This window comes from Eurypyga helias, unplaced genomic scaffold (assembly GCF_000690775.1).
Source record: "Eurypyga helias isolate BGI_N326 unplaced genomic scaffold, ASM69077v1 scaffold13610, whole genome shotgun sequence".
Lineage (NCBI taxonomy): Eukaryota > Metazoa > Chordata > Aves > Eurypygiformes > Eurypygidae > Eurypyga > Eurypyga helias.
Genome location: NW_010225171.1, coordinates 33,314 through 59,138, shown reverse-complemented (window position 1 = coordinate 59,138; position 25,825 = coordinate 33,314). Strand labels below are relative to the sequence as shown.

The 25,825-nt window shown below is 37.0% G+C and overlaps 1 protein-coding gene across 1 annotated transcript in view; it reads right to left on the bottom strand.

The window, feature by feature from the left end:
- Positions 1–25,825, bottom strand: part of VTI1A (vesicle transport through interaction with t-SNAREs 1A) — a gene marked incomplete at its 5' end in the record, with an annotated part of 98,648 nt that overhangs the window by 41,920 nt on the left and 30,903 nt on the right. The window contains one exon of the mRNA XM_010148491.1: positions 2,798–2,875. Within this exon, the coding sequence (XP_010146793.1) occupies positions 2,798–2,875 (78 nt within the window). The remainder of the gene's footprint in view (positions 1–2,797; positions 2,876–25,825) is intronic.

Genomic DNA, 25,825 nt, shown 5'->3' with positions numbered 1-25,825 from the left:
CAGCATGTAACTTAGCTGTGGTTTGCTGTAATTGTATCTTTGAAACTCAACTGAAAAAACCAGAAGTTGCATAAAGAAAAGAGCCAAATTGCTTATTTTTCCAATAGGGCCTCATGTATTTCTAGATACTTAATATGGTCATACTAGCCAGTATACATTAAGATCCCTTTGTGTTCTCACTGCACCCAAAAGATTATGCAAATGTTTATCATGATGACAAAGTCCAAACCTAAAACATGCAGCTCATCTCATTTCCCTTGGGTAACACCCCAGTCTAATCAGATATTCAGCATTTCTATTGGCAGATGTTACCAATATTTGTGGATTGGTACAGGAGCAATTCTAAGCTGGCAACCTTTTCCAACAGCTCTTCTGTCAGAAGAGGAATCCATCCCATCTCCTCCCCTTTCACAGTTTGGTGACTGAATTATGGATAACCCAGCATATTTTGGTTTAACTAATTTAACCTAATCCAAACTGATAGAGAAGTAAAAGTCCTGCAGTATTAAGGTGAGGGTTAGTCCATCTACCTATATTTATTTCCATCAGACAAAATGAAAGCAAGAATTAGACATATAAAATATTTGAAGATGTTTCTGTTATACCTGAGCGTCCTTTCATCATTTAGTCCAAGTTGTCTATTGATGTAACAATGTATAGGAGTGAAAGTACATTAGACCTGGGATGACAGAGTTAAATACACCTCTGTAACATGTTCAGTAGATAAGTACCCCAACCTTACACTTGATTTGGATAGCTGTACATTCTGATAAGCTCTAAGAACAGACTGAGGTTTTTGCAGTAACTGCTTGTACCCATAACTACATGCATATACATACAAATATAAATAATGGTATTTCATAAGAGAAAGAAATTGTGAGACTGATTATTAGAACAACACAATAAATAATATTTTTAAAAATACTGGCATACACGTATTTAAAAGTAGTTAGATGACTCCTTTATGGTGATATTTCATAACACTATTCAAAGACGAAAGAAATTCCAAACTTTCAAAGGTACAGGGGTCACAATTTCAAGTTGGGTTATAGGAAAGGATTTTGATTACCTAAAAAATTACATAAAATTCCTTTAACACCCAAAAATTTTCTTCCATTTAAGAAGTGGCCATTTGGAAGAAAAAACTGATGTTGAAAAATGGTGAAGGTATCATTTGGTTCCTTGAGACAAGACCATGTTTCTTCCATCAAGTTTAGAAAAAAAGATCATAACTCCCAAAAAGTGCATGTGAACCAGTTATTTAACCATTCCTTAAAAAGTGAAAATAAAATATTTTATCTCATCCCTACACATAAGATATTCTGTTATAAGTAAAGGTTCTTATCACAATTGCCCTTTTATGTCTGAATTCACACAATTTTTTCTTGAAATGTAAAAATAGCAGCGCCTTAAAAGAAATAAAATGAGAATCTGAACACTTCCACAGGACTGAGTTTACAGTCATGACATGCAGACTGTGAAACTCCTTTACTAAAATCATCCTTTCCATAAATTCGCAATATAGGGATAAAAAAACCCTCTTTATTTTATTCAGATTTTGGAATCGCCCCTTGCTATAATATATAAATAAGAAGGTTAGTATCTTTTAAATTTGGCTCTTCACATAGATATTAGAGCTGCTGTGCACTACAGTCTTGTGTCTACAGATTGTACCCTGTGTATAATTTCATTAATGTATGTATTAAAGTCTGTAACAGAGTTTAAAACTTACACAGCACATTTAAAATACTGTATAAGGTTAAGCCTTACAGAGTCTGTGTTTTAAAATTCACTGTACTGGGATAAGTCTGTGAGTCTTTCTTTTTTCCAATCCTTAGTGCAGCTGAGCTAGTATTAAGAGTAGAACATACTAAAAATTTTAGAACATGGTTCTGTTCCATTTCCTTGTTTAATATTGCATTTACCAAGGAACCACTTAAACAAGCTTCACTTTCACTACTAAAATAATTTAAATTCTATCTGGTCAGACAAGAAGATCTGGTATTTAAAATAACTTTCAACTAACTTTAACTCAAAATGCACAACAGATTACACGACACAATTTTCAAAAAGAAACACAACATTCTGCTTCAGAAAAGGAGGGTCAAGGTCCCCTGAATATCATGTTGCCTTTATAATTTTCAGTTGTCTAGTAGATCCTCACTGTAGTGTCCAGAACACCAATACGGATACAAGATTTTAAAAAAGCCTCAGGATTATCAAGCTTTCCTTCATTAAAAGAAAGGGATAGCACTCTGCATTCTAGCACAACATGCATTACGAACACATGCTTTTATGAGTACAACTTGTGTTTTTGGAACAAGGAAAATCTGTTTAGGGAAGGAATCACACAAGGAAAGTGAGTGGGGTACTGCCTAATTCTGAGAAAGCACTTTAATTTGTTTTGCCTGCCAGTGTTGATTTAATTATACTGCATTATTATCAAAGCTGCATTATGTACTTTTTTTATTCCTTTTACATGTGTTTGAGGTGAAGACCTTGGCTTTGTCGGCAAACAGCGCGTTTCAAGTTATTTCTTAAGTACTAAATAATAAAGAAAAGAGAAGAAAAGATTTTTTTTTTAAGATAGCAGACAGTGATCACAAGTTAAAGGGTTAAATGTAAGATCTCCAAGAAACATTTTGAAGTTGATTAAGACCCCAGCTTTGCATTAAACAGTATCACTTCCACATGAGTTGTTGCTAATGCTGTTAAGGAGCAGCTTGAGAAGCCCAGTGTGCCAGTGACCTCCTTCACCCTCCAGCCACCCACCAGGGCTGTTTGATTAGCATCCTACCTGGTTCTCTGAGGAATTCCCATCATCCCCTAGGAGCTCATTCCGCACCTCATCACTGTAGGCGATCCGTGACCTTTTCTGTAAAACAAAAAGAAAAAAGGGTTAGGAAGTAAAGCTCCGAAGCTGTTGGTATCAAGGCTGATCATCTTAAACCTCGAGAGCCCCCTAATGGATACCTATTTGATAAAAAAAAAAAAAAAAAAAATCTGCAAGTAAAAGTTATTAAAAAGTTCTTCAACTGCTCTATTGTGACAAATCTGCATGGCAAAACCTCAGCACTTCTAAGGCAGTCACATCCTCAACATTTCAGCAATGAAAGCAGATTCAGTGAAGCTCAAGATACATAATGTGCGATCCCAGTTCTGATAATCCGGTAACCTTGCCAAGCAATATACACGAACATCAGAAGTGTTGAAGAAACACGTGTAGGAACCAGATACATTTTTTTGAAGAGCGCTCACTAGCAGGATGCAGAGCTCAGCGTAACACTGCAGTGATGCCACTAAATAGGAAAGGAAGACTGAGCTTTTCCCATATAAAAATATCCCAAAACCTCAACAGCACGCACTTGACAAAACTGGTTGAACTTAAAAACATAGAAAATTAACAAGTGTTTCCTGTGCTGCGGAGGTTATGAAGGCATACAGGGAAAGGACCGGAAATCAAGGGGCAAAAGAAAGGATAGAAAGCAACAGTAGAAGGAAACATTGGTTTACAGCAATTCATGGAAACACCACAAAACTGAGGCAGTCATGCATTAGAATGTTATGACAGACAGTCATTATTCACAGCTTGTGAGCATCAGATTTGCTCATGAACCAATCATCATAAACTAGATCAGTGCCAAGCAATCGTAAGCAGATGTCTGAAGACTACCAAGGTGGCACAACATTCAACAGAACAATTGGGAAGTCCATAAAGAGAACATCGGTCCATCTTTCAATTTCTGCTAGCCAAATCACAGGGCCTTAGTCAGTTAATATTCCAACATTCACCACTGAAAGAAAGGATGGATTTTAAACATATTGTCTAAAATGTTTTTATATTTGAGTGTAGTAATGATCAGTTTTATACTTCATCAGCAGAAGAAATCCAAGAGTAGGAAGAACTAGGCTGTAGGACCTTCCTTTATTGACGGGAGCATCCCCCACACTCTGCTGTGGTAGTCACTAGCAGCAGGAACTCAACAAAACCAAATCTTTCCTTAAACCTTCCCCAATAGGGCAATTATTCCAAAAAAACATGCATGGGATTGGGGCACAGGAAACAACCCAGCAGAATTTTCACTGAGCGCAGGGAAATTCGTTACCTTTGTGATAAAAAGTTTGGAAGTGGGTCACCCCTTAATGCCAGGAACCTAGCAGTAGAGTAAGCCTGCATTGGTCATCACACTGCAACACATTTCAGCTTTTCATCCTGTCTAGTTCACACTTTATTACCATGATCATTGTTACAATGCTTACCAATTTGTGATTCACTTGCTTGTGCTCAGATCTAGATTATATACTAAAGCTACTGATCTGCATAGCAAGGACAAAGCATACCATGGACCTACTACAAGAGCGGAATTGTGCCATATCTTTTGGAGATCTCAGCTGTCACAGTTTCATACTAACCAAGCTAAAGTAGTCTACAGCATTAAAGGAAATGAGAACCTTTAAACAGGCTGTGGTATCAGAGCTGCCTGTTTAAATTATTCATTTCATCACTATGGGGGACTAAAAACACTCCACAGTATGCAAGAATATCATATGGAGATAGGTTTTGTTTTTCTCTTTTTTCACCAAAGAGCCAACAAATTGGCATAGATTGCTCAATTATATTATTTTCCTATTTTGATTTGACATACATCAAACAAGGAAGGAAATTACAAATATATACCAATAAATATCTAATCTTCTTTTCTGATTAAGATTCAATCTTCCCATTTGAGGTTTAGTAGTTCAACCGCACGGTCTCTCCCAGTTTCACAAAATGACTCAGTCCCATTGATTCTGTTAGGGTTGAATTTATTATCATTATTAGACTGAGATGAGGAGCATGATGCTTCATGAGCTTGTTCTCCAGTGAACAAGTTGCCTAATTGCATGTAGAGACTGGGATGGTCCGTGGTTACACACTATCTATTTGAAATCTTTAACTGGCTGACATTCTCATTCATAAGAGACTGTATGACAGAACGGAAAAAGAATATTCTTCACAGAAAAGGAATAAATGTTAATAGCAATACAATTTTAAAGGTCCTTCATAATTTTTTATATCATCATCACTGAACTTAAATATATTTGTATCATTGTTCTTTTATTGCAATAATCTGTCATGATCTGAAAATCAGCAATTATATTAAAAGAAATAACCCTTTGACTACAATTAGGTGTAACTCTTTGCCATAATCAATAAATAATTTGATACTACTTTTGATCACAGTTTCACTACCAAATGAATCAATAATATAAAAGGAAAGGCCTTTGAACTAAAGTGTTCGTTTGTTCTTTCAGGATTTGTCCAAAATATCAATATCTTGAATTACTATTCTTATTTTTATTAAACTAATATTGGCTAGCACTTCTAAATGTGGCTATCAAAATGAGTTCAGTTTGTCCAAACTCAGCAATTCAATAGTTCTTAGATTTTTTTTTTAATTCATACCTATCAGCTGTTTATAAATATGTACTTTAGCCAAATGCAAGAATGATAGTTTGAGCTGGAAATGTCACACACTATGCTACAGTTTGAAGGAACCCAATTCATAATGCATTTTATAAATAGTTAATGACTTCTATACATAAGCTAACCAGGCAAATCAAGAAATTGTCAACATTTTTAGTCTTCGTTGTCAGTTACCACTGTCTACTGGTACTTTATATGTATGTTGCAAGAAAAGACAGAAGCTTTACAGGGTTTGTAATCCAAGGCAATTCTGGGCAGCTCAATATAGGTTTAAGAGCTTCTGTGTGCAGGTTTCTTTGTCCATAAAGGTCTGTCATATAGAGTTTTCCTTGTATTTTGTGTGTTCTTGTATATATATATATACACAAAAAGTCTAAGCACTTGAGCGTTTTTAAGTCCATGTTTGCAGTCAAGTGTAGCACGCACACACACAACGACACAGAAGGGTTAAGCTACTTTCTAGAAGAACTTCAAGACAGAGAAAGTTTCAGGGGCTGCTTCAAATGTACTACATTACCCAGACCTTCTGACAAGGAGGAATTTCTGATTCCAGGCAGATCTCTCTTGGTTTATGAACAGGATTTTTGCATACTGATTGGGTGATTTTCTTAAAGCCCTGTTCAAACAGATACACTTGCTCAGTTCTGTCTGGCAATTTGGCTTTAAACAATCTGTCTACTTGACCCAAGCCTTAACATTTCCCAATAGAACTGAATGTGTTCATGGGCAAGCACAGCTAAATTAGAATTGAAATGAATTAACTCAGCTTAAACTAATTAAGATCTGTGATCTGCAGTACCACCCCCCTGTATGATTCTACATGTGAAGTAGGGTACATGTAACCAGACTGTAAGAATTCTGCTACACTACTAATCTGAGCATAACAATGAAGTTCGTCTATTACTAAAGCACACGAGAAGTTAATTTCCATGGCCTACACATGGCAAAGCAATTGCTTAAATTGCCTCACCTGGGAATTTAATACAATGTTATCATCAGACCAGCCACACTGTAAATAGATTTATAATGCTTTCCATGTGCTAGGCTAGGTTGCATATGAATTAAGTAATGATCTGGTATTACAATACAATCAGCTAGTTCCCACACCTGGCAGACAGGATATTTTGCTAAATTACTACCTATACAGATATATCACAACATAAAAACAGAAAAGGCAATGGGAAGAGAAACAATCTACATGGTGTATGACCGATTTTTACATGGTAACCAAATAAGATGTAGATAGAAAGAGGCATCCAAAATAATCTGTTTCCAACATCTGCACAACAGAACGCATACTTATTCATTTCTATTCAATTTTGGCCTAATTTTCCGCATTCTATACTTTAATTACTCATCCACATTCTGAAATGTTCCCATTAGTGAAGGCCAGAACTAGCCAATGCCCCCTCTCTCCAACGCACTTCCAGCAATCAGCCAAATAATTGATATGAAGTACTGCACATTGTCATACCTGAACTAAAGAACAGCTTTCCCCCTCCTAAATGCTAAGCAGCCCCCTAACAGACAAGCAAACCTAGGTGCATTTCAGACAAAGGCCCAGCAAATCCTTCCATCCAAACCTCTCCATTTTTCAGGCTCAAAGTTTTAAGAACAGATTAAACTGATCTTTTTTTTTCCTAAAAAAATGCATAAGCAAACAAAAAGGCTTATTTAGCCACAAACATCTGTTTTCATACAAAATACATTAGAATTTCCTAGTATATAAAAACAGCTTAAAAAAATCTTCAGGCATCTGTTTCAGAGTTTGGCCCTGCTCTAGATGTAAATAAATATACGAGATTAGCATAAACAAAAATAATTTGTAGGAATAAATTACATTTTATTTCGTGTTCTTTTGGAGTAATCAGTGTTGCCGCTGCTTTTGCAAAATGAAGGTGCAAAAAGTGACCTGGTCTTCAAATGGAGTGCTGAATACTGCAGAATGTACACGTTCATCTCTGCCATTCTGAACAGATACCCAAGTTGATTTTACTGAGCAGAAACTGAAAAGATACACTTTAACAAATTTAGAAGAAAAATAAGTGACCCTCACTTAACAATCTTAAAGCTTATATTTAAACAGGAACACAAAAACACTTCTTCAGGGAATGAAATAATGGAAATTGCTTAAGAAGTTGAGTTCAACTTCAGTTTTCAAAACAAATCCCAAAGACCAGACACTTCAGACTGCAAATTGAAAGGGGTTTTCCTGTTCCTAAGTAGCTTAGGTTTTATCATTTGTGTGTAAGAAGCAGGAAAATGACTACATAGTTCTAATATTCAACCTGACGTAATGTTGGACTTTCAAGAATTTCCTTATGAGGAAAAGAAAAACCTAACCCAAAGCTGATATATTTCTGTCCAAAAGGAAATAAAACTATTCTGCAAATCCTATGAAAATGCTGATTGAGAGAATCAATTCAACAGTACATGTTGACTGGCAAAAGTCAATGTCTAAGCTGTTCTGTGCTCCCTGCACGCACACACAAAAAGAGATTGCCTGCACCTCTGAAACAGAAATGCACAACTTAAAACCTGTGTTCTGCCACTCTGCCAAGTGTCATTGGCCTCCTACAACTGCAGAAAGAAATCAAACTTCAAGCCCTAATGTGAAATTAATGTAGATACTATCACCCTTTAAGTAGAAGTCACCAGTCTATAAATCATCTTTTCAATAATCATCAAACACACTTTCAGTTTCATTATGGGGTGGGGGCAGGGAGGAAGGTCAAGCACAGCCCTATGAGGAGGATACAACACGTATTATGTTGGTCGCGAAAAATGCAGCTTCTGCTCACAAAACTACTTCCATCTCAAACTCATGACCAGTGGACCATGTATGTCACCAACATGGCTGATGCTTAAAGAACCTGCTAGATTGCACGTGCTGTAGGTAGGGAAGAAAACAGGTGACCTGTGAGAGAATTGTCGCTCATTGCTTGTGTGAATTTGAGAAGTAACAGAGAATTATTTGTATTGTGAAAAAGACATTTGTATTTAGAAAAACAGCGTATATTACCTGATCTCTGTCTCTTAAACTTAAAAACCTAGAAAAGGAAATGTTTTTCAAAATTCAAAGGTCTAGAACTAAATGACCTCTTCCCATTCTATTTTTTACAGGATGCTCACTACCATCACTTCCAATTTAACAAGACCACATCTACAGAAGTGTAATATAATGAAATACTAGAGTTAAAATTCAAGCTTGGAAAACTTCAGATAAGCATTACATGGGCTTGGACAGCACTTTCCAAACATAAAAATGAATAATTGCCCTTAACCTGGTGGGTTTTGGGTTTTTTTTCTTTTTATTTTAATTATAACTACCCAACTTTTTGCATGTTTGAATTAACGTGCCCTGTTACCAGATTTTGGTCCCTACATATACACCATTTCATTCTTTCATCGCAGTAAGTTTCTCCAAGACGCTTTCAGCTTTGGGCTGTTCTGCACAACAATTTGTCTGCCTTTTTACTCACATGTGATAATCTCAAAAAAATACACCAGGCAATGCCTGAAGGGTGACTGAGTATTCCTGAAAATTTAACCGTAACCTTTGTGTAGGCCAACACAGCGATGCCTGCCTTTTGTGCTGCCGACTTGCAGCTATGCAGCTATCTACTGTTACCTATGTCTGCCAGCCTGTTCCTGTAATACGCTTTTCAGTACTCTAATTTCAGTATTTCATACAACTCCTTTCTATTGATTCCTTCAAATGAGCATTATTAAACTATCTTATTTCATTACAAAACCTATCTTTACACCTCTGCTTAGCTGGCTAAGTTATCAAACTTGCCTAGTGCATGAAATCACTCAAGTTCCTTCCTTCTCAGATTCACCTTCCAGAAAAGCCTAGTGCTTCCTTGTAATACACGTAGTGCTTCCTTGTAACCACTCTACACCTGTTCAAAGACCAGTCTGATAATCTAGCTTGCTAAATTAAAAACTGGTTGGTGTTAGTGCCCTTTGCCTTGAAGTGTATCAGGAAAATTGGCATACATTTGCCTAATTTCTTGTCAAAGGTTTTTCAAATTAAACTCTTGTGTACCACAGCCACTTCCATCAGCAGTGCTGGAAGGAAAGGCAAAAGCAAGGTTAGAGATGGGGGAACAACCTCTCTCCCCAACTCAGATGACAATTTGAAAATAAAGATACCTCAGCTGTAAGACCACACCTGATACAAGTTCAAAGCAATTCACAACTTGACTATTTTTATTTGGGTGTAGGGGGTCTAAGTCAGATAACTTCTTTTGTTGATAGCATTGGTCCACACTTGGAGGCAAAAGGGACTTGTCTGGACTGTGGCATCAACAAAAAATTTGGATGCAAAAAATAGAAACAGCCAAAATTAAGCCAATTTTGTCAACAGGTAAATTGATCCTCAACTCATGTTCAGGCTAATCTGCAGAAATGTTTAAGGATGTCAGCATGATCACTTAAGCCAATTTAGTCTCTACACCAAATCCTAGAAGACTCTTACTCCTAAAACAGATTTTAAGAAGTCACGTCAGGCATTGGAAGTCAGTCACTAATGTCATATAGGTTGTAAGTCTCTGCCAGATAAAAATAACTTCAGTTTAAAGATCAGCAAAACCAGGCTACACAAATAAGCTTATTTTAAGTATGGTTTAACTACAGCAGAACTTTGCACTTAGAACGGGCATATGCACACAAAGAAAGTGTTTGTATAAGAGCTACAAGGTTCTCTGCAAAATGAACTTTAGGGAAAATCATTATCGATAATGGTGGACTAGAGAACTCCTGGTACCTTTTTCCAGTACAACACCAAGCTTATATTTCTTTTATGAAATCTCCATTGGTTATCTCAATTCACCTCCTTGTTGTAATGAACTAACTTACATATTACAGTGGTGGTGTTTGGTTTTTTGTGGCTTTTTTTTTAAAAAAAACCCCTAAAATCTTGCTTTTGTACTTCCCCCCCCTCCCCCCATTACCATTAACTTCATTGATTCATTTATCCAGGAAATGCTATTTAGAGGACAAGGAGCAACCACTCATCAGGGTCACATACTTCAGACTGTCTTGCGTGTCCCAAAGACCTTATGCTTTGTGCTAGGTCCCTAAGTAACATAAATCTTTGCTAAGTCATGGAAATGGAAGATAAAGGCCAGTGTCTTAGACCAACAGACAGATGGACAGAGAATATGAAAATATCAAGCCATTTTCTTCTAATGAAGTTTATACTACAAGGGTCAACCTTTAAAAAGACAGTGAAGCAGGGAGAAAAAAGTCTTAGGGAAGCAGAAGACTAATTAGCTCACGCCATGGCAAAGCATGATAAACATCTCAGATGAACCAAAACACTTAATGTTCATTCAAATGTCTTTGTTTCAGCCAGAGTTTCCAGCTGAAGCCTAGGTTCCCGTTGCTAACAGTAACAAGACATCTACTGGTACTTTCCACCAGCTCCTTCCTTTTCCAGAAAGGAGCATCCAAGTGTTACCTCCTTCCTTCGTTACTTAATTGTCTGTGTCTACCTGTACCTTCACTCTCTGGCCAGACAATGCGGAGGTTGGCAACTGTAATGAAAAAATCTGCAGCTGGGCTAAGGCAGTTGCCATTCTGGAATGCTACCGTCATCTTTTCCAGTCTTCTCACTCCCTGGATTTCTAACAGTAGGTAAAGCCTAGGAAAGCTGGTAATTTTTAGGCTTTTCAGTTAAAAGTACAATTTTACTACAGTTCTATTAATAAAGTATACATTTTGTCCACAGTGAACTTCAAGATTAAAAAGCTAAAGGAAACCATAAAGACAGATCTCGTTTCGGACACACAGAATGAGGGCAAGGCAGATGAATGAGACGTTCCCAAGGCAGCTCAATTGTCCCACCTACATTTGTGCTGCTCTGATAGGATCTATTTTAAACAGAAGAAACTTAAACAGGTCTTTCCAAAAATACTCTTCAGTGAATAAAAATCTATTTTTAGGCACTGTCTTTTTTTCACTGAGCATACGCACTCTCTCAGAGGCATCTTTCCACCTGTACACCAATACACAAGTTTTTAATTCCTGAAAATAATATGCAAAATAAGAAAATTTCAGTTGAGCCCTAAAAATAAATTATAATAAAGATGAAAGCCCTATTCAATGAGAACAGCAGAGAATAATTTCTGACTTAACCATTAAATACAAAAATAAAATAATGTTTGATGCAAAGAATAATTAAACATAAAACCAGGGTAATTCAGGTGCTCATTCTGTGTATTTCAATGCAAGTGTTTTGGACCAGAAGCATATTATTATTAGTCATTGATTATTAAAAAGTAAAACGAAAAACAATTTGTGTAATGCAGCCCAGTCAAAACTCATTTTTGGATCTTACTGTCCTGAATTCACTATTTTAGCCCTGACATGATTTATCTGAGATTCTTTTCCCTCCTTCTAGTTCATGTCTAAACACAGACACATTGCTTTGACTGGAAAAAAAAAAAAAAAAAAGAGAAAAATTGTGAGTTTAGTAATTTTAGTAGTTAAGTGGTCACAGTTGGGCTTTGAAGTTTGCAGCAGATTGAAGGAGTAAATCTGTACCTTCACTGCTCCCCACCAGGCACTACTGGGACAGAACCAGTTGTTTCATGCTGTGTTAAATCAATAGCTAATATGATAAAATACTAGCCCGATGTTCAGACAAGGCATTTTCTAGTTTTTATCACAAGCTGATGATTAGCAGCTCTTGCTTTACACTACCCAAGATAAAAGTCAATAACTAATCCACTACCTATAATTTATCTAACTAAAGTCCTTCTCCTTTTTACACTGCCTCTGCATTTGAGTTCTTCAGTCTCCCCCATTCAGCGAAAATACTTACAAGCAATATTCATTTCTTAATTTTCCATCCATTTTATGCACTTTATTATTATAATGCACATATCTGGATCAACAATAGCTACCCCCAGCCCTTCCCCTACTTGTTTGATTTCTTCAGAACTCAAGCCTTGTAATGCAGTATAACAGAAAGACAGGGTATTTATACAAAATATTGATATTTACAAAATATGTGCCATTTAAAGTGTCATTCTGATAGACAAGCTTCAGCTAACTTGTTATTTTTCCCCTTACCTGTAGCATAGTCAGAATTTCTGCCTCTAAGTGGATCAACATACAACAAAAAGAATAATGAGAAACACTGATACTGGCAGTAGCTCATTTCCCAGTAAATATTGATGCCCAAACTAAAAAAAAATTCACTGATTATTTCTGCTTTGGCCCCGTTCCTATGTTGTCACCAACAATGCTTACACATTTCTATTGATCTTGTTTATAGCTGACTGGATTTTCACTTTCAAGACAATATAGTGTGAACTTTAAGAAAAACCTCACTTTATTTAAGACTGCATAAAGACTGCCATATCAGTTAAAGCTTCAATTAGTCCAGAACTTTTACTGCCTCCTATAGTGGCCATTAATGGATAACAAGGGGAAATATTAAGTAACAGAATAGGGATGGATTCCCATTTCAGTAGACTGCCAGTTTGTGATGATCAGCAGTTCAGGGAGTTTAAGGTACATCTAAGATCTTCATACTTAATAAACCTTGATGGCTACTGCTTACATAATACTTCTTTTATTTAAATAGCCACTGAACAAGCATTCATGCACAAGAAGAAAGATTTTTAGATCTCAATATTAGGGCAAAGATTAAATTCAAAAGTTAAGTCACTTTTCATTTAAACAAAACTGAAGTTCCAAAGAATGAAGGTAACAATTAAAATATCAAAAGCAATTAATTTATATCACAGAACATTCTAACATCTCTTCCACGGGGGACATATTGGCAATATGAATTTAATTCAGAGTTTCTCAGCTTTACAGCGTAAACTCCACAGTAAGAGAAAGATTATCTAATGAATCACTTTCCAATTTCTGCTCATACAGGTAATTTCTTCTCCCAATCTCTTAATAACCCAAGGCAAATATTTAAATTACTCAGATTAGAAAGAGCGCGCTATACTCTATAGTCGTATCTTGGCTCAGCTCCTTTGAAGTGCAAGAAAGGCCCAGTACCATTTGACCAAACATCTGTCCCTCCACCCCCCCAGCTGTTACTGTATGGCACAGTTTAGACACTTCTGGTGTAACAAAGCTGTTAGCATCAAATACAGATGATCTGACAGAAAGAAAAACAAAGTTTGATAGCATATGGCAAACATAATATTTCCAACTCCAGTTCACGAACATGACATGCAAAACCAACACAGAAAGAATATAAGGAACAGAAGGGGGAAAAAAAAATGTCTGTAATACATACCTGTATTTGTGATTCCTAAGCATTCAGGGACAGACCCAAATTTATGTAATAATCTCAAGTCAAAATTTTAACCTAAAAATGAACTCACAGAAAGATGCAAAGAGTGATAGCAACCACTCTGCTCAAACTCCCAGGTGATGCATCTGTCATTCTTCCTCTTTCATGATATGTCAGTCTTACACCTTACAACTTTCATAGTTTGTATCTTCTTACCCCACTTTATCACATGCTTTCTCCAGTGCAGCCATACTTACCTCTTCCTGTCACAAACTGTGATGAAACATCCTATGTCGTTCCCTTTCCCACCCTTCATTTTGCCATTCCCTACTGGTTCCCTGACTTGGCTCAGATATTTGGGTCCCCTCCTACTGCCCCTCTCTCAAATCCCACACAGGATAGTTTGCCTCACAACAAACAAGAGTAGTCATCGTGAAGAGTCCGTGCTGTCATGTGGCCATTATCACTGCCCACTGCTACTACATGCAGCTTTATGTTTTTGTTTTTTTTTTTTTTTAGGAGAAGTGCAGCCATTATATCAGGATTACAACAGTTTCAAAAGACTTCTGAAGTAGCGGCCCCAGGGAAAAAGTTTAGGTAATTGTTGGGTGACAGCTTATATTTTTATTTTTCCCCTTAAACCAATATATACATACCTGATAATGCATGACCCAAAACATTACAAGAACTGTTGACTCTGACCACAAATGGCCATTTATTGGCAAAAAGATGGTAAAAATCTATCAATATACTCTTGTTTTAATAATTTATTGAACATCAGTTTGCATGTTGGATGTATTTTGTTTTAACCTTTCTGCAAAAGAGATGCAGAAAGTTCAATAAAAGGTAAGAACGATCTCAACACGTAAAATGTATTTCGGTCTGAAAGATCAAGACAAAATGCAAGGTATCATTCCAGCTGATTTTCAATGTACTGTATGGTGAACTATCTATGCCTTTATTTATTTCCCTAGATTTGGCAAGGCATAATAAATGTATGATCACAGAATTTGAATTTACAGATCAGTGTATCTACAGATATGAGAGAAGTCAACCAGAATTAGGGTCTTTCAGGAGATATTTGTAAGTAAATGGATAAGCAACTCAGTGGTACATTTGTGTATTAAGACATCCTTATATAAAATGACAGTGATTTTATACTCAAAGATATCCTGAGAATTTCCACGTATCAAAGTATATACAAGTTGCCCATAAAGATGCCTTTAGAATAACACATTTTAACTAGCAACGAGTCTTCAAGACTAAAATTCATGGCCTAGATGGCTGTCAACCTGGGAAAAACTTGTCCTGCAGTAAGCCAGAAGAGTAGTACTTGAACATTAACTCCAAAATGTAAGAGTTTCTACAGTTAAGCAGCAAAAATTGGATGTGTAGTTACATACAGCTTTCTTAGAGAATGGTTTTATCTAGTGATGAAAAGCAACTATTAAAAACTATTTTATCAAGAAGTGTTTGCTATGCCACTAGGATTCATAGTTTGGGTTTCACATTATTGATCTAACAATCTCATCAAAAAGAGGAGAATTCAGTATTTTATTTTATCCTGGAAGAATCATTGCAGAGGGTCATTAGAAACCAGCATGGGTTTTCCTAAACAGTATTTCCATAGATGGCCACTAAGGATGATACATGTATCAGCCTGGAAAACGCAGTCAAGACTTAGCAGCTGGATTTCCTTTTCCACTGTATTCTGGATCAACTTTCAGATCTATAATAATCTGAATTTGGTTCTAAACAGACAAAACACCATGAAAGCAGAAATAGCCAGAGTGCCACAAACCAGACCTACTGAATAATTTATTTAAGCACTATGTGCTAAAGGGGGAGAAGCATTCGAAGAATCTTCTAAGCACTCTAATTTCATATAGGAATATCCCCCGTGTCAGCTTTTCATTGTTCTCAGGGGTCGGATAGTCCCCACTGTTATTAAGAAGAAACTACCAGTCCACTATCTCAAAGAGGATGGTGTGCATGTGTATTTCTCCTTTGTCTGTTTGATATACAGACCTGAAGAATATGGATTACCTCTGTTATCTGCACAAACAAGCTCTACTAAAATCTTGGCATTCAGTCAACTTTTATCTTGGGGACCCCAAATCGTACTGTTAGGCAACACGGAGTACCTCTCTCGACTGAACTGTCACAGAAATAGATTTTTGTCAGATGTATTGGGGAGCACGCCAACAAAAACAAAAGTCAGCAATTTAAAACAACAAACCAGCCCCTGTGCTGACAGGAACAAATTACTATATTCCAAATGAATAAGAATTACTGTAGATCACAGATCCTCAGTATGAATGCTATACAAAGGGTGAAAAAGTGTTCCTCAAATTAATTCTGTCTAGTAACTCCATGCTCTGAAACAAAGAGAAGAGGCTGAGAACAAATAAAATACAACACAAAATAATACAAATAAGTCTATAAAAGCACACAGAGGTACAATCAAAGAGGAATTAATTGTTTAACAACTGGTAGTGCTAAGACAGGACATGAGCAAAGCCTCATCACAGTTCAAAACTAAACTTTTGCAATTGGTCAAACGGTGCAGCAGCATGTTGTACTTCTAACAGCTTCAAGATCTGGTTTCTAGGCAATGACCTTACAGAGGCTGAGCGCACGGCTGAGGTGACGCATGCATCTTTTGGGGCAAAGATAGAAGTAGCTGCAAAAACACAATACATTTTGTTAGCCCACCCTAGGAGCAAAACTGATTTCTGTTCTTCCACAAACCACACAGAAGGTCTAGCACAATCTTTTCAAAGAAATCTTCTGATCACTCCGTAATTATTCCTTTTCGAGTGACCCCATTCCATAACACACCATTCATGAAAAGACCTTGAAAACACTTTCCCTCTGAAACTTGGTAGTACACCACACAGACCATAGCATTTGAACTAGGAGTTATTTTTCTTTTATGGATCATGACACTTAAAAAGGAAACTTTCATTTACAAGCTAATTGGAATGAAATTTGACTAAATAATTTTTTCTGTTTCTTTTTTCTGCCCTTTTCAATATTCTTCTGGTTTTACATCAGTTTGTTATTTTTTTTTTTTAAACTCAGTTAAAAAAATCTCAGCTTGTTCACTTATATTCTATCTCCTTCCCTGACAAATAAAAGCAGCTGCAATCTTGTCTTCGTGAGTCTGTAATTTCTTACATTAGAAATTATTATGATGCTAAAAATGCAACATTAAATAATAATGTAAAATTGAGCACTAATAAAGATATAAGAAACCCCATCACTGACAAAAAAACCCCACACCAGTAACTACACTGATATTTTTTTAGTGTACAAAAGCAAGTAACAAGTAGAGAAACACTTATCTAGTTGAAAGTTATCTCCTGGGAAGTTTTCTAGACAAAGACTTTCTAATACACTCTTAGTAAACAAGTAATGTCAGAAAAGTTGAACAGCAAGCAAACATACATTTTTAAGGTAATTTGTATTGGGCCATTCCAATTATCTGTTATGCGTGTAGTGATTTCAAAGCTATAGGGGCAGAACCTATTACAAACCATGCTCCTACTCTCATTTTAAGACTCTGTAGAGAAACTTTAAATACAAAATTATTCTATCACTGATAGATCCAAAATTGTAAATACACTGGACATTAAAATGACCAATGGTTCAAGAAGGTGTTGTTTGCAAATATCATCTTGCACTCTATGTCCGATACCTCCACCGCTTCATTAGCGGGAAGGGAAGCAATGCAGTGTCTGATTTCTATGTTGCAATGTTTTCACCATTATTTTCTTAAGGAAAAAGAAGCCACAGAGCCTCTAAGCTATTTCCGAATGGTCAAGGAGTTAAAATCCTTAAGAGTGATAAGAATACATAATGTGACCTCTGCATGTTTGCCAACAGGAAGAATTTTTCCAAACAAATTATTTTATGTGAACATGTAAGTCTCCTTTGTATACTGGCTGTGTGAGCTTCTTGCCCCATACTTCATCCACATCATCACAAAAGCAAGGTGAGGAACTGCAATCTGCACCAGTTTGATTCAGTTTGCTGAATGCAGCTGAGAATTTCTTAGAAGCTATTTGCTTTTCCCCTCAGTGCTGCTCAGACAATGTTTGCAATTCAGTCATCTTCATACAGCGTCTTTCAGAGGTTATCTCCCAGATTCCTCAGCCCTTAAAAAGAATCATATGCCACATCACCTGGTTGACTCTCAAAAGGTAGTGCTCTGGTAAGGCTGGTCCTTCTGACGAAGCATGTGGTACAGGATCTCGACCAATACAGTGTGCCCTTTTTAAAGATAAGGAAGTTCTCACAATGCACCTTGATTATGGCTCTGAGATCCCAAGAGGGATTTTTTTTCCCCTCATTTCCACTATATTTGGACTGGAGATCAACATCTACCTTTCCCCACGCCTCTTCATCAGGTTTTTGTTTTCTTTTCAGTCACGTGAAGCATCTTCTAATGAAAGCTTCCAAACTTGTCAAGACCTTCAAATAAATTTTAGTTGTCCTATTGCCACATTTTATGCAAAACATTTCTAAGTCTAGAGACTTCTCATATAAAACAAAACCAATCTTCACCACACCAAAATATTATCACTCATTTTTTTTAAAGTTCATTAAGATACAGATCACTTCACAGCAGCATAGAAAAGGGAACCTTGTATAAATTAATGCCATTAATTCTTCCCATGAGCTATTCAAACTCAGGACAGCATCTTCAATCTGTACAACATAAGCCAAGATTCTTCTTGTTCCATTTTGGGTTATACAAAATAACATGTTGTGTTGTAAGGTCACCAGTACTCCAACTTGTACTTCCAGGTTTGTAAATGCTAACACTGCACAACATGTCATTCTTCTGGTACAGGGCATGAAAGAAGACCTTGACTGTTTTCACTGCCTGGAATTGTTTCAGTTTGAGGAACCAGAAGAAAAGAAAGAGCAGTGGAACACTAAGGGCCCATAGCTCAAGCTCTGTCTTAAACAATTTGCATATAAACAGCATAAATATAAGGCATTATTCAAGTAATTAATAGTAACAAAAATGATGACAACCTAGCTTTGTAGAAAATACAGAGCAGCCATACCACTTTTAAATTTACTTTTTAAAATAACAGGTTTCATTGAGCCTTGAGCAGTTACAGATACTCAGCATCTGAGCCTTGGCCCTAATATCATACAATCGAGATGTTTTCTGTTGAATGCTAGCATGATTAAACTAAAATCTTGGTGGCCACATTCCATACCTTACAGGAGTAAGTGTAAATGTATGATAGTTTCCTTCACCGTTGCACTCCCACCCTACATACGTTTTGAGAAATTAGCATGATGGGCAGGAGACAGATGTGATGACAGCCCTTGCCCCTGCCTGCATCAAACTCTCTGTATGACAACATCAGAGAACAAGTCTAGAAAGGGAACTATTTATTTAAAGAGTAAAATGAAAGGTAACATACATAATACAGGTAAGGTATCTGCACAGATGTATACCTATTTCATTCCACCCCTGCTTAGTAAAGAGAAGAGGAAAACAAAATCAAAACTAATGTAATTTTTAATGATTTTATTATTTCCTGGTGTTGTGGTTTAACCCCAGAGAGCAACTAAGTCCCACACAGCTGCTCACTCACTCCCCGCACGATGGGATGGGGGAGTGAATCAGAAGAGTAAAAGTGAGAAAACTCATGGGTTGAGATAAAGACAGTTTAATAGGTAAAGCAAAAGCTGCACATGCAAGCAAAGCAAAAGAAGGAATTCATTCCCCACTTCCCACGGGCAGGCAGGTGTTCAGCCAGCCCCAGGAAAGCAGAGATCCATCACGCATAACAGTTACTTGGGAAGACAAAAGCCATAACTCCAAATGTCCCCCCCTTCTATCTCTTCCCCCCAAGCTGTACATGCCAAGCATGACATCATATGATATGGGATATCCCTTTGATCAGTTGGGGTCAGCTGTCCCCCCTCCCAACTTCTTGTGCGTCCCCAGCCCACTCACTGCTGGGGTGAAGAGCAGAAAAGGCCTGGACTCTCTGTAAGCACTGCTCAGCAACAATCAAAACTTTCCTGTGTTATCAACACTGTTTTCAGCACAAATCCAAACCACAGCCCCATACCAGCTACTATGAAGAAAATTAACTATCCCAGACAAAACCAGTACAGCTGTAATATTAATAAAGACATTTGACAGCGCAAAACTTTTTCATGTTGTTACAAGACTGGTTTCCAATTGTTCTGGTGATGGAGATTATTTGCTATTCGATCTGTACCTGCCTGGTTTGCAATCAAGACATGAATATCAAAGAACCTAAAAGGTCTTTAGATTAAAAGCAGTGGAAAAATATAAGAACTCTATTGACAGATGTTATTCAGTGTACGCAAACACACAGCTACCTACTTCCTGTGGTCACTGCCTTTTTCCTCATATACTGGGAAGAACACCATTCTGTTGGGATTTTAAGTTTTAACACCTTGTCTGTGGGACTACAACCCTTCATGTGAAATTCAGAAGCTGAAACATCGGTAAGCAAGATCTACCTACGTCTTTCAACTTGAATTTTGGAAAACTGGCATGGGAGGAAATCCTTTGGTAAAAAAAAAGTATATATGAGGGATATGGGAAGAGATTGATCAATTGATTACTTTTTAAACAGAAAATGTAAGAAAGTGACTTATCTGGCATGACGGTACTTAAGAAAACAAACCTCTTCAAATCTCAATGGCTAAAGTCCTGTCTAATGAGACTCGATTTGGGGAAAATATCAAACTTTTCTCACTGCGCAGTGACAGCATTCCTGTCATATTTTCCTACTGAATGAGCAGGGAATATATAAACACCAGCTATGTGGCTGCATCAATAAGGTCTTTGACAGAGTAATTAATACAGGAACATGGCTGGAAGTCTAAAGACAAAGTACTCCAGTTTTAAAGTTTTTAAATTCAATTATTAAGAGCATAATGTAGGAAAATAAAATAATGACTTATTTTAAAACAAGTAAAACAATTGTGTTGTTGCATAAACCTGATACTACCAAAGTGGATATATTCTTCACTAGCAAAGCCAAAGCAAAGGTCAAATACTTAAGTTCTTTGTGCAGAGAGGACATCTTTCTGACTTTAAAGCATCTGTCGCAGTATGGCCACCAAGCCTGAGGGAGTTATTTGAGCTCTACTGAATTACAAGTAACACAGTAATATTAGACAACACTGTTTCTCATTAATACAAGAGCTAAGGGGGAAATATTAGGCTTACTGTGCGGTTACATAGTTATATTAAAAAAATTACCAGTCTGAGTGAACTGAATAATCACACTCAATAGTCTACTAAATATTACTTTGGGAAAAAAGAGGTGCTCTTCTCACAGAGCACCTTCAAAAAAATTAGATATAAGTAAAGAACAGTACTGATTCCTATCACAATCAGTAGTATGAATTATCAATGTGTATATAATACTTAATGTCAAACATGAGACTATATGTAAGGCAAGAACGGTAAATCTATTTCTTTAATTGGGGTTTGCTGTTCAAATTTCTGAAATTGTGTAAAAAGAAAAAAAAAAAATCTAAAGCAAGTCTTTCAATACAACCTTTTCATTTCCAGACAGTTTGCTAGTTGCTTGTTGTGTGTATTTTAAGTGCTCCATTTTAAAAACAAAGGACATATGGTAACAGTCTGATCCCCAGCTGCATGAGTTATGTATAACCAATACCGTATAAAAGTACTGCCTAGTATTTGCACCATCTTTAAGTAGGCATATAAATTGAAAGTGTACAAACTTTAAAATATTTCATTTACAGAGCTTTTCTCAAGAATCCCAGAATGGTTTGGGTTGGAAGGGACCTGAAAGATCATCTAGTTCCAACCCTCCTGCCATGGGCAGGGACACCCTCCACTACAATGAGATGAGACTAGAATTTAATGAGACAGGGACATAGAAACAGATTAAATTTGTTTATATTCCCAAATAAGTACTTGCAGTGTTTTTCCCATTTAAATGACATTATTTCCAGAACTAGCAATCAAAGCAGAACATAGGAAGCCTTATTTATTTTCTGCATAGGCTAAAGCTAAATATATTGATCTATCAGCCCAAACAAACCAGCACATGCCTGATACCATCTCAAGATTTAGTTTGGAATAATGACCACTACTTAGCCAAGCAAAAGATTCACCATTCCCAGATCCAGAAAGCCCAGACACACTGTTTATTATTTACCTAATCTGGGTATAATCCTGTGAAAGTGACTGCGTCCTTTTCTATGTCACACGTGGTCAAGAAAAAAAAAAAACCACACCACAATTTGTAGAGCTCACTGGCCATACTAATTCAGATCAAAGGTCTATCAAGTCTCATGTGCAGTAGCCAATCAGAACCAACATTAGATGCCCAGAGGAGGAGTAAAAGTGCATGACCCCTGTCCAGTATACTCTCTTTGCTCACTCACCTTGTGGACTGCAGATCAGGCACTTCACAACTTTGATGCTCGCTCTCTGCTAAGAAGACCAAAGGTATTTCTTCATTGAATTTGCATATGTTTCTTAAAACAGAGTCATCTTGTGCCTTTCATAATATTCTGTAGCAATTATTTCCATGGTTTAATAATGCCTTGTGTGGAAAAATTATCTTGTGCTTTTTAATCTCTTATTCGTTAAATTAATTTGATGCCACCTGATACATATTATGAGCAATGGTGAAAAAGTGCTTGACCCTGACCTCTTCTACATGCCACTTGTTTTATATAATCATCTCACTATATATGCCTTCCCTGTTTTCCTAGCTGAAGAATTTCTGTCCATTAGTGAGTTCCTCTCACTGAGCTGCTCCAGAGCTTTCATTATCAGTGGTAGAACCATATTCTTCTGTGATTTTGGGGAACCAGGAATCATAATTACACAAAGGACCAAAGAGTCAAACGTGCAGAGAGAGAGATGATTTGTCTCAATCTCTATTCTTTTCCTAGTAATTCCTACAGTCTGATTTTCTTTTACAGCCACTGTTTATTTTGGATTTATATTATATTTTTACCAAACAATAACACTTTCCCATCACTGGGAATACAAAGGCAGCATAGTCTTTCTGCCAAGTGCATCAATTTATAATTACCAACAATGAGCTTTATCTGTGAGTTTAATGCTCAATCACTCAGTACCCCAAGACACAACTGAAAAAATTATTTTCCCTTTCCCTTTTACTATCTTGCATATTTGGTATCACTAGTAACTATGTCAACTTTTTCCTTTTTGTATTAAGACCATCTACAAATATGATGAACACCACAAATAGGAACCTGTGGGACACCACTGATGAGTTTCCTCCATTGTGAAAGTTGACCATTTCTTCTTACCCTTTATTACCTATTTGTCAACTCATCTGTCAAAGTGTCTTCTCTCTTATGCCACAGTAATTTTTTCTTTTTTTTAAATCTTTGCTGAATGGAAATCTATGAAATTTTCTCCATACGCAGTAAACTTGTTAATTTTTCTTAATTAAAGAGAGGTTCAAAGTTGCATACATCAAGAAAAATGCAATGGAGAGAATTAATTAAATGAAGGGTATGAAGCACAGCTGTATCTTCTAGACACTGAGCAGTATTTATATCCCTGAATATATCCTTCAAAATTCCTTTTCAGCCTTCGAACAGATTTGAGCCACAGAGCCTCAAGATCTAGTCTGTAAATGCATGCAATTTTTAATTTCTTTAACTTAAAGAGAACCTTTGCTGACACCTAGCAGATAAATGATTAATTGCACTTCTTACTACCTTTATGCAAGCCCTACATCTGATATTTTAGAGCCCCAAATGAAAAGTTTATACAGATAGAGAATAAATGGCAGTCGTACACATAAAAAACCCACACGCTCACAGAATAAACAGAGTACAAGTTACAAACGTAATGAAGCATTTCCTAAAATTGCATCTTTGGTACCGATATTCTCATTTGTATAATTCCAAACATCTGCTCAAATCTAAGTAGATCATAGCCTTAAGACAAAAAATAAAAACCCATGCAATGCAGAAAACACTACATAGCTTCAGAGCCCTGATAACTTGACAGGAAGCTTTACTACTAACACTACTAGAGAAACACCTCCTTCTACCCACAGAGTAAGAGTCCAATTACAGAGGTTGAAACAAATTCAACAAAGTGAAGGAATCCTAACATGAACCAAAGTTACATAGTCTTATTTGCTGCACCATCAGGCACTCTGCACCCCTGCTCCTTCCTAAGCTGGACAGAGAGTCTGGAAACAGGTCCAAAGCATGAGGCTGCTCATGGCAGAACCACCCCCTCCTCCTACCTTCAGACCCAGTCCTCATACTTTCTGCTTCCACAGGTCATCAGTCTAGATCATTCACTTTCACTCCCCTAGAGCAACAACCATTACAGACCCAGCCACCTCTGAGCAAAGCATTCATGGAAAAAGAGGAAAAAAATACCATTTACACCTTTGCATCCCGTTTCCTCATTCTCACCATTTTCTGAGCCTGGGTAAAAACACAGCTGACTCGCCCTCTGCAGAAGAGCTCCTCTGATCTTTAACTCCTGAGCCACAACTTGGATAATTAATTACTGTTCTGCCAACACAACCCTTGGTTGGAGAGACCACTTCTGACTCGGGAATCTTTCAGTCACACCTGAAAAGGCTGGAAGAGTGTATGGACAGCAGCAATACACAGCTGCCTTACCCCTGTGCTCTTCTCCAAAGACCTCTTACAGTTACAGAGAACCAACCTGAGACTACGTGGGGTTTTGCTCCAACGTAATACTGCCTTTCTTATGGCACTAAGTATGGTTCAAACTACTATGTCAGGTGTTTGTTGAAGGTTTACTACTGTGTTGATTTTCTAAGATATCCCAGCTCCCTCAACTTTATCAATACGTTCCTCTAAGAAAATTTTACAAGAGCTTCGTGACTGAATCACCTGCAATATCTATAATATTATTCTCAATGTTATGTTCTATAATTGTATCTTTCCCTCAGCTATAATTTCAGTTCCACTTCAATCTTGTTAACCATCTATCCCATATAAATTTTTAAATCAGAAATTTCAGTCCTTTTAGTAAATGTGGAATAAGAGGTGGGTCTTGGTGTTGGGGTTTTTTTTCAGTAACAGCTGCGTAAGGACAAACAACTTCACACATTGCCGAATCATCTTGAATCAGAAGAAGATCCCTTCCCAAAGAAAGACTTTCTCAAGTTAACACTACAGACTTTCTTGCCTTCCTATTCTTTGAAACATCCAAACCTTCAAAATCTTTGAGGTAACTTCTGCCCCTTTCTCCAACAACTTAAAGATTAGCTGTGCTGTAAGTTTCTAGTTTTATTACTTTATCTGGTAGGCCCACCAACCCAAAAGGCCTCTGGATATATTGGTTGCTCAACCATACTAGAATTTCACATGAAAGAAAATATGTCAATGAAGTTCTCCAAATGGCAAGTGATTCTTTCTGAATTCGCAGCTGTTGAAACGCTACCTTGCTAAGACTCAAACATGTTTCTTGACAAGATCTCCTCAAAGGATGAAATTTCAAAAGCACTTATATCACCTGAAAAAAACAAGCCCTCCTGAACCATGAAATGAGGTACAGATTTCAACATATCTTCCTTTTACAGGTTACCTGTAAAACATAAGACTAGAATTTTTAAGAGGTCTAAGCTGCTCAGCTCTGAAAGCCATTGAGGATTGAGCACTGACTTCTGCACGGTCCTTTCTGAAAAAAATCTCAACCTACATCTTTTAAGCTTCCACAGGTAAAAGCTTACAGCAGCTACAAACGATGGCTTGACAATGGGGAAAAAAAGATGATAAGGATGGCAATGGCAGTAGTCAGAGGTAATGCTTCTGCATCTTCCTATAGACCTAGTGAGAAAGCAGCTTTTGATGGTGGCCTTAGAAGCAGCTTAATCTTCGGCACTGGGGCATGGAGCAGCTGCAGTGTGGACTGCCATAAGGTTGGAAACAGATCAGGAGGAATAAAATGGAGGAAGAGGGAGAGAGACAGCAAACTACCATCTAATTATGCCCTTGGTGGATGTTAAACTCAGAAAAATTACAAGATGAAAAAAAAGCCTTAAGTCGGCACCTTCCCCTAAATG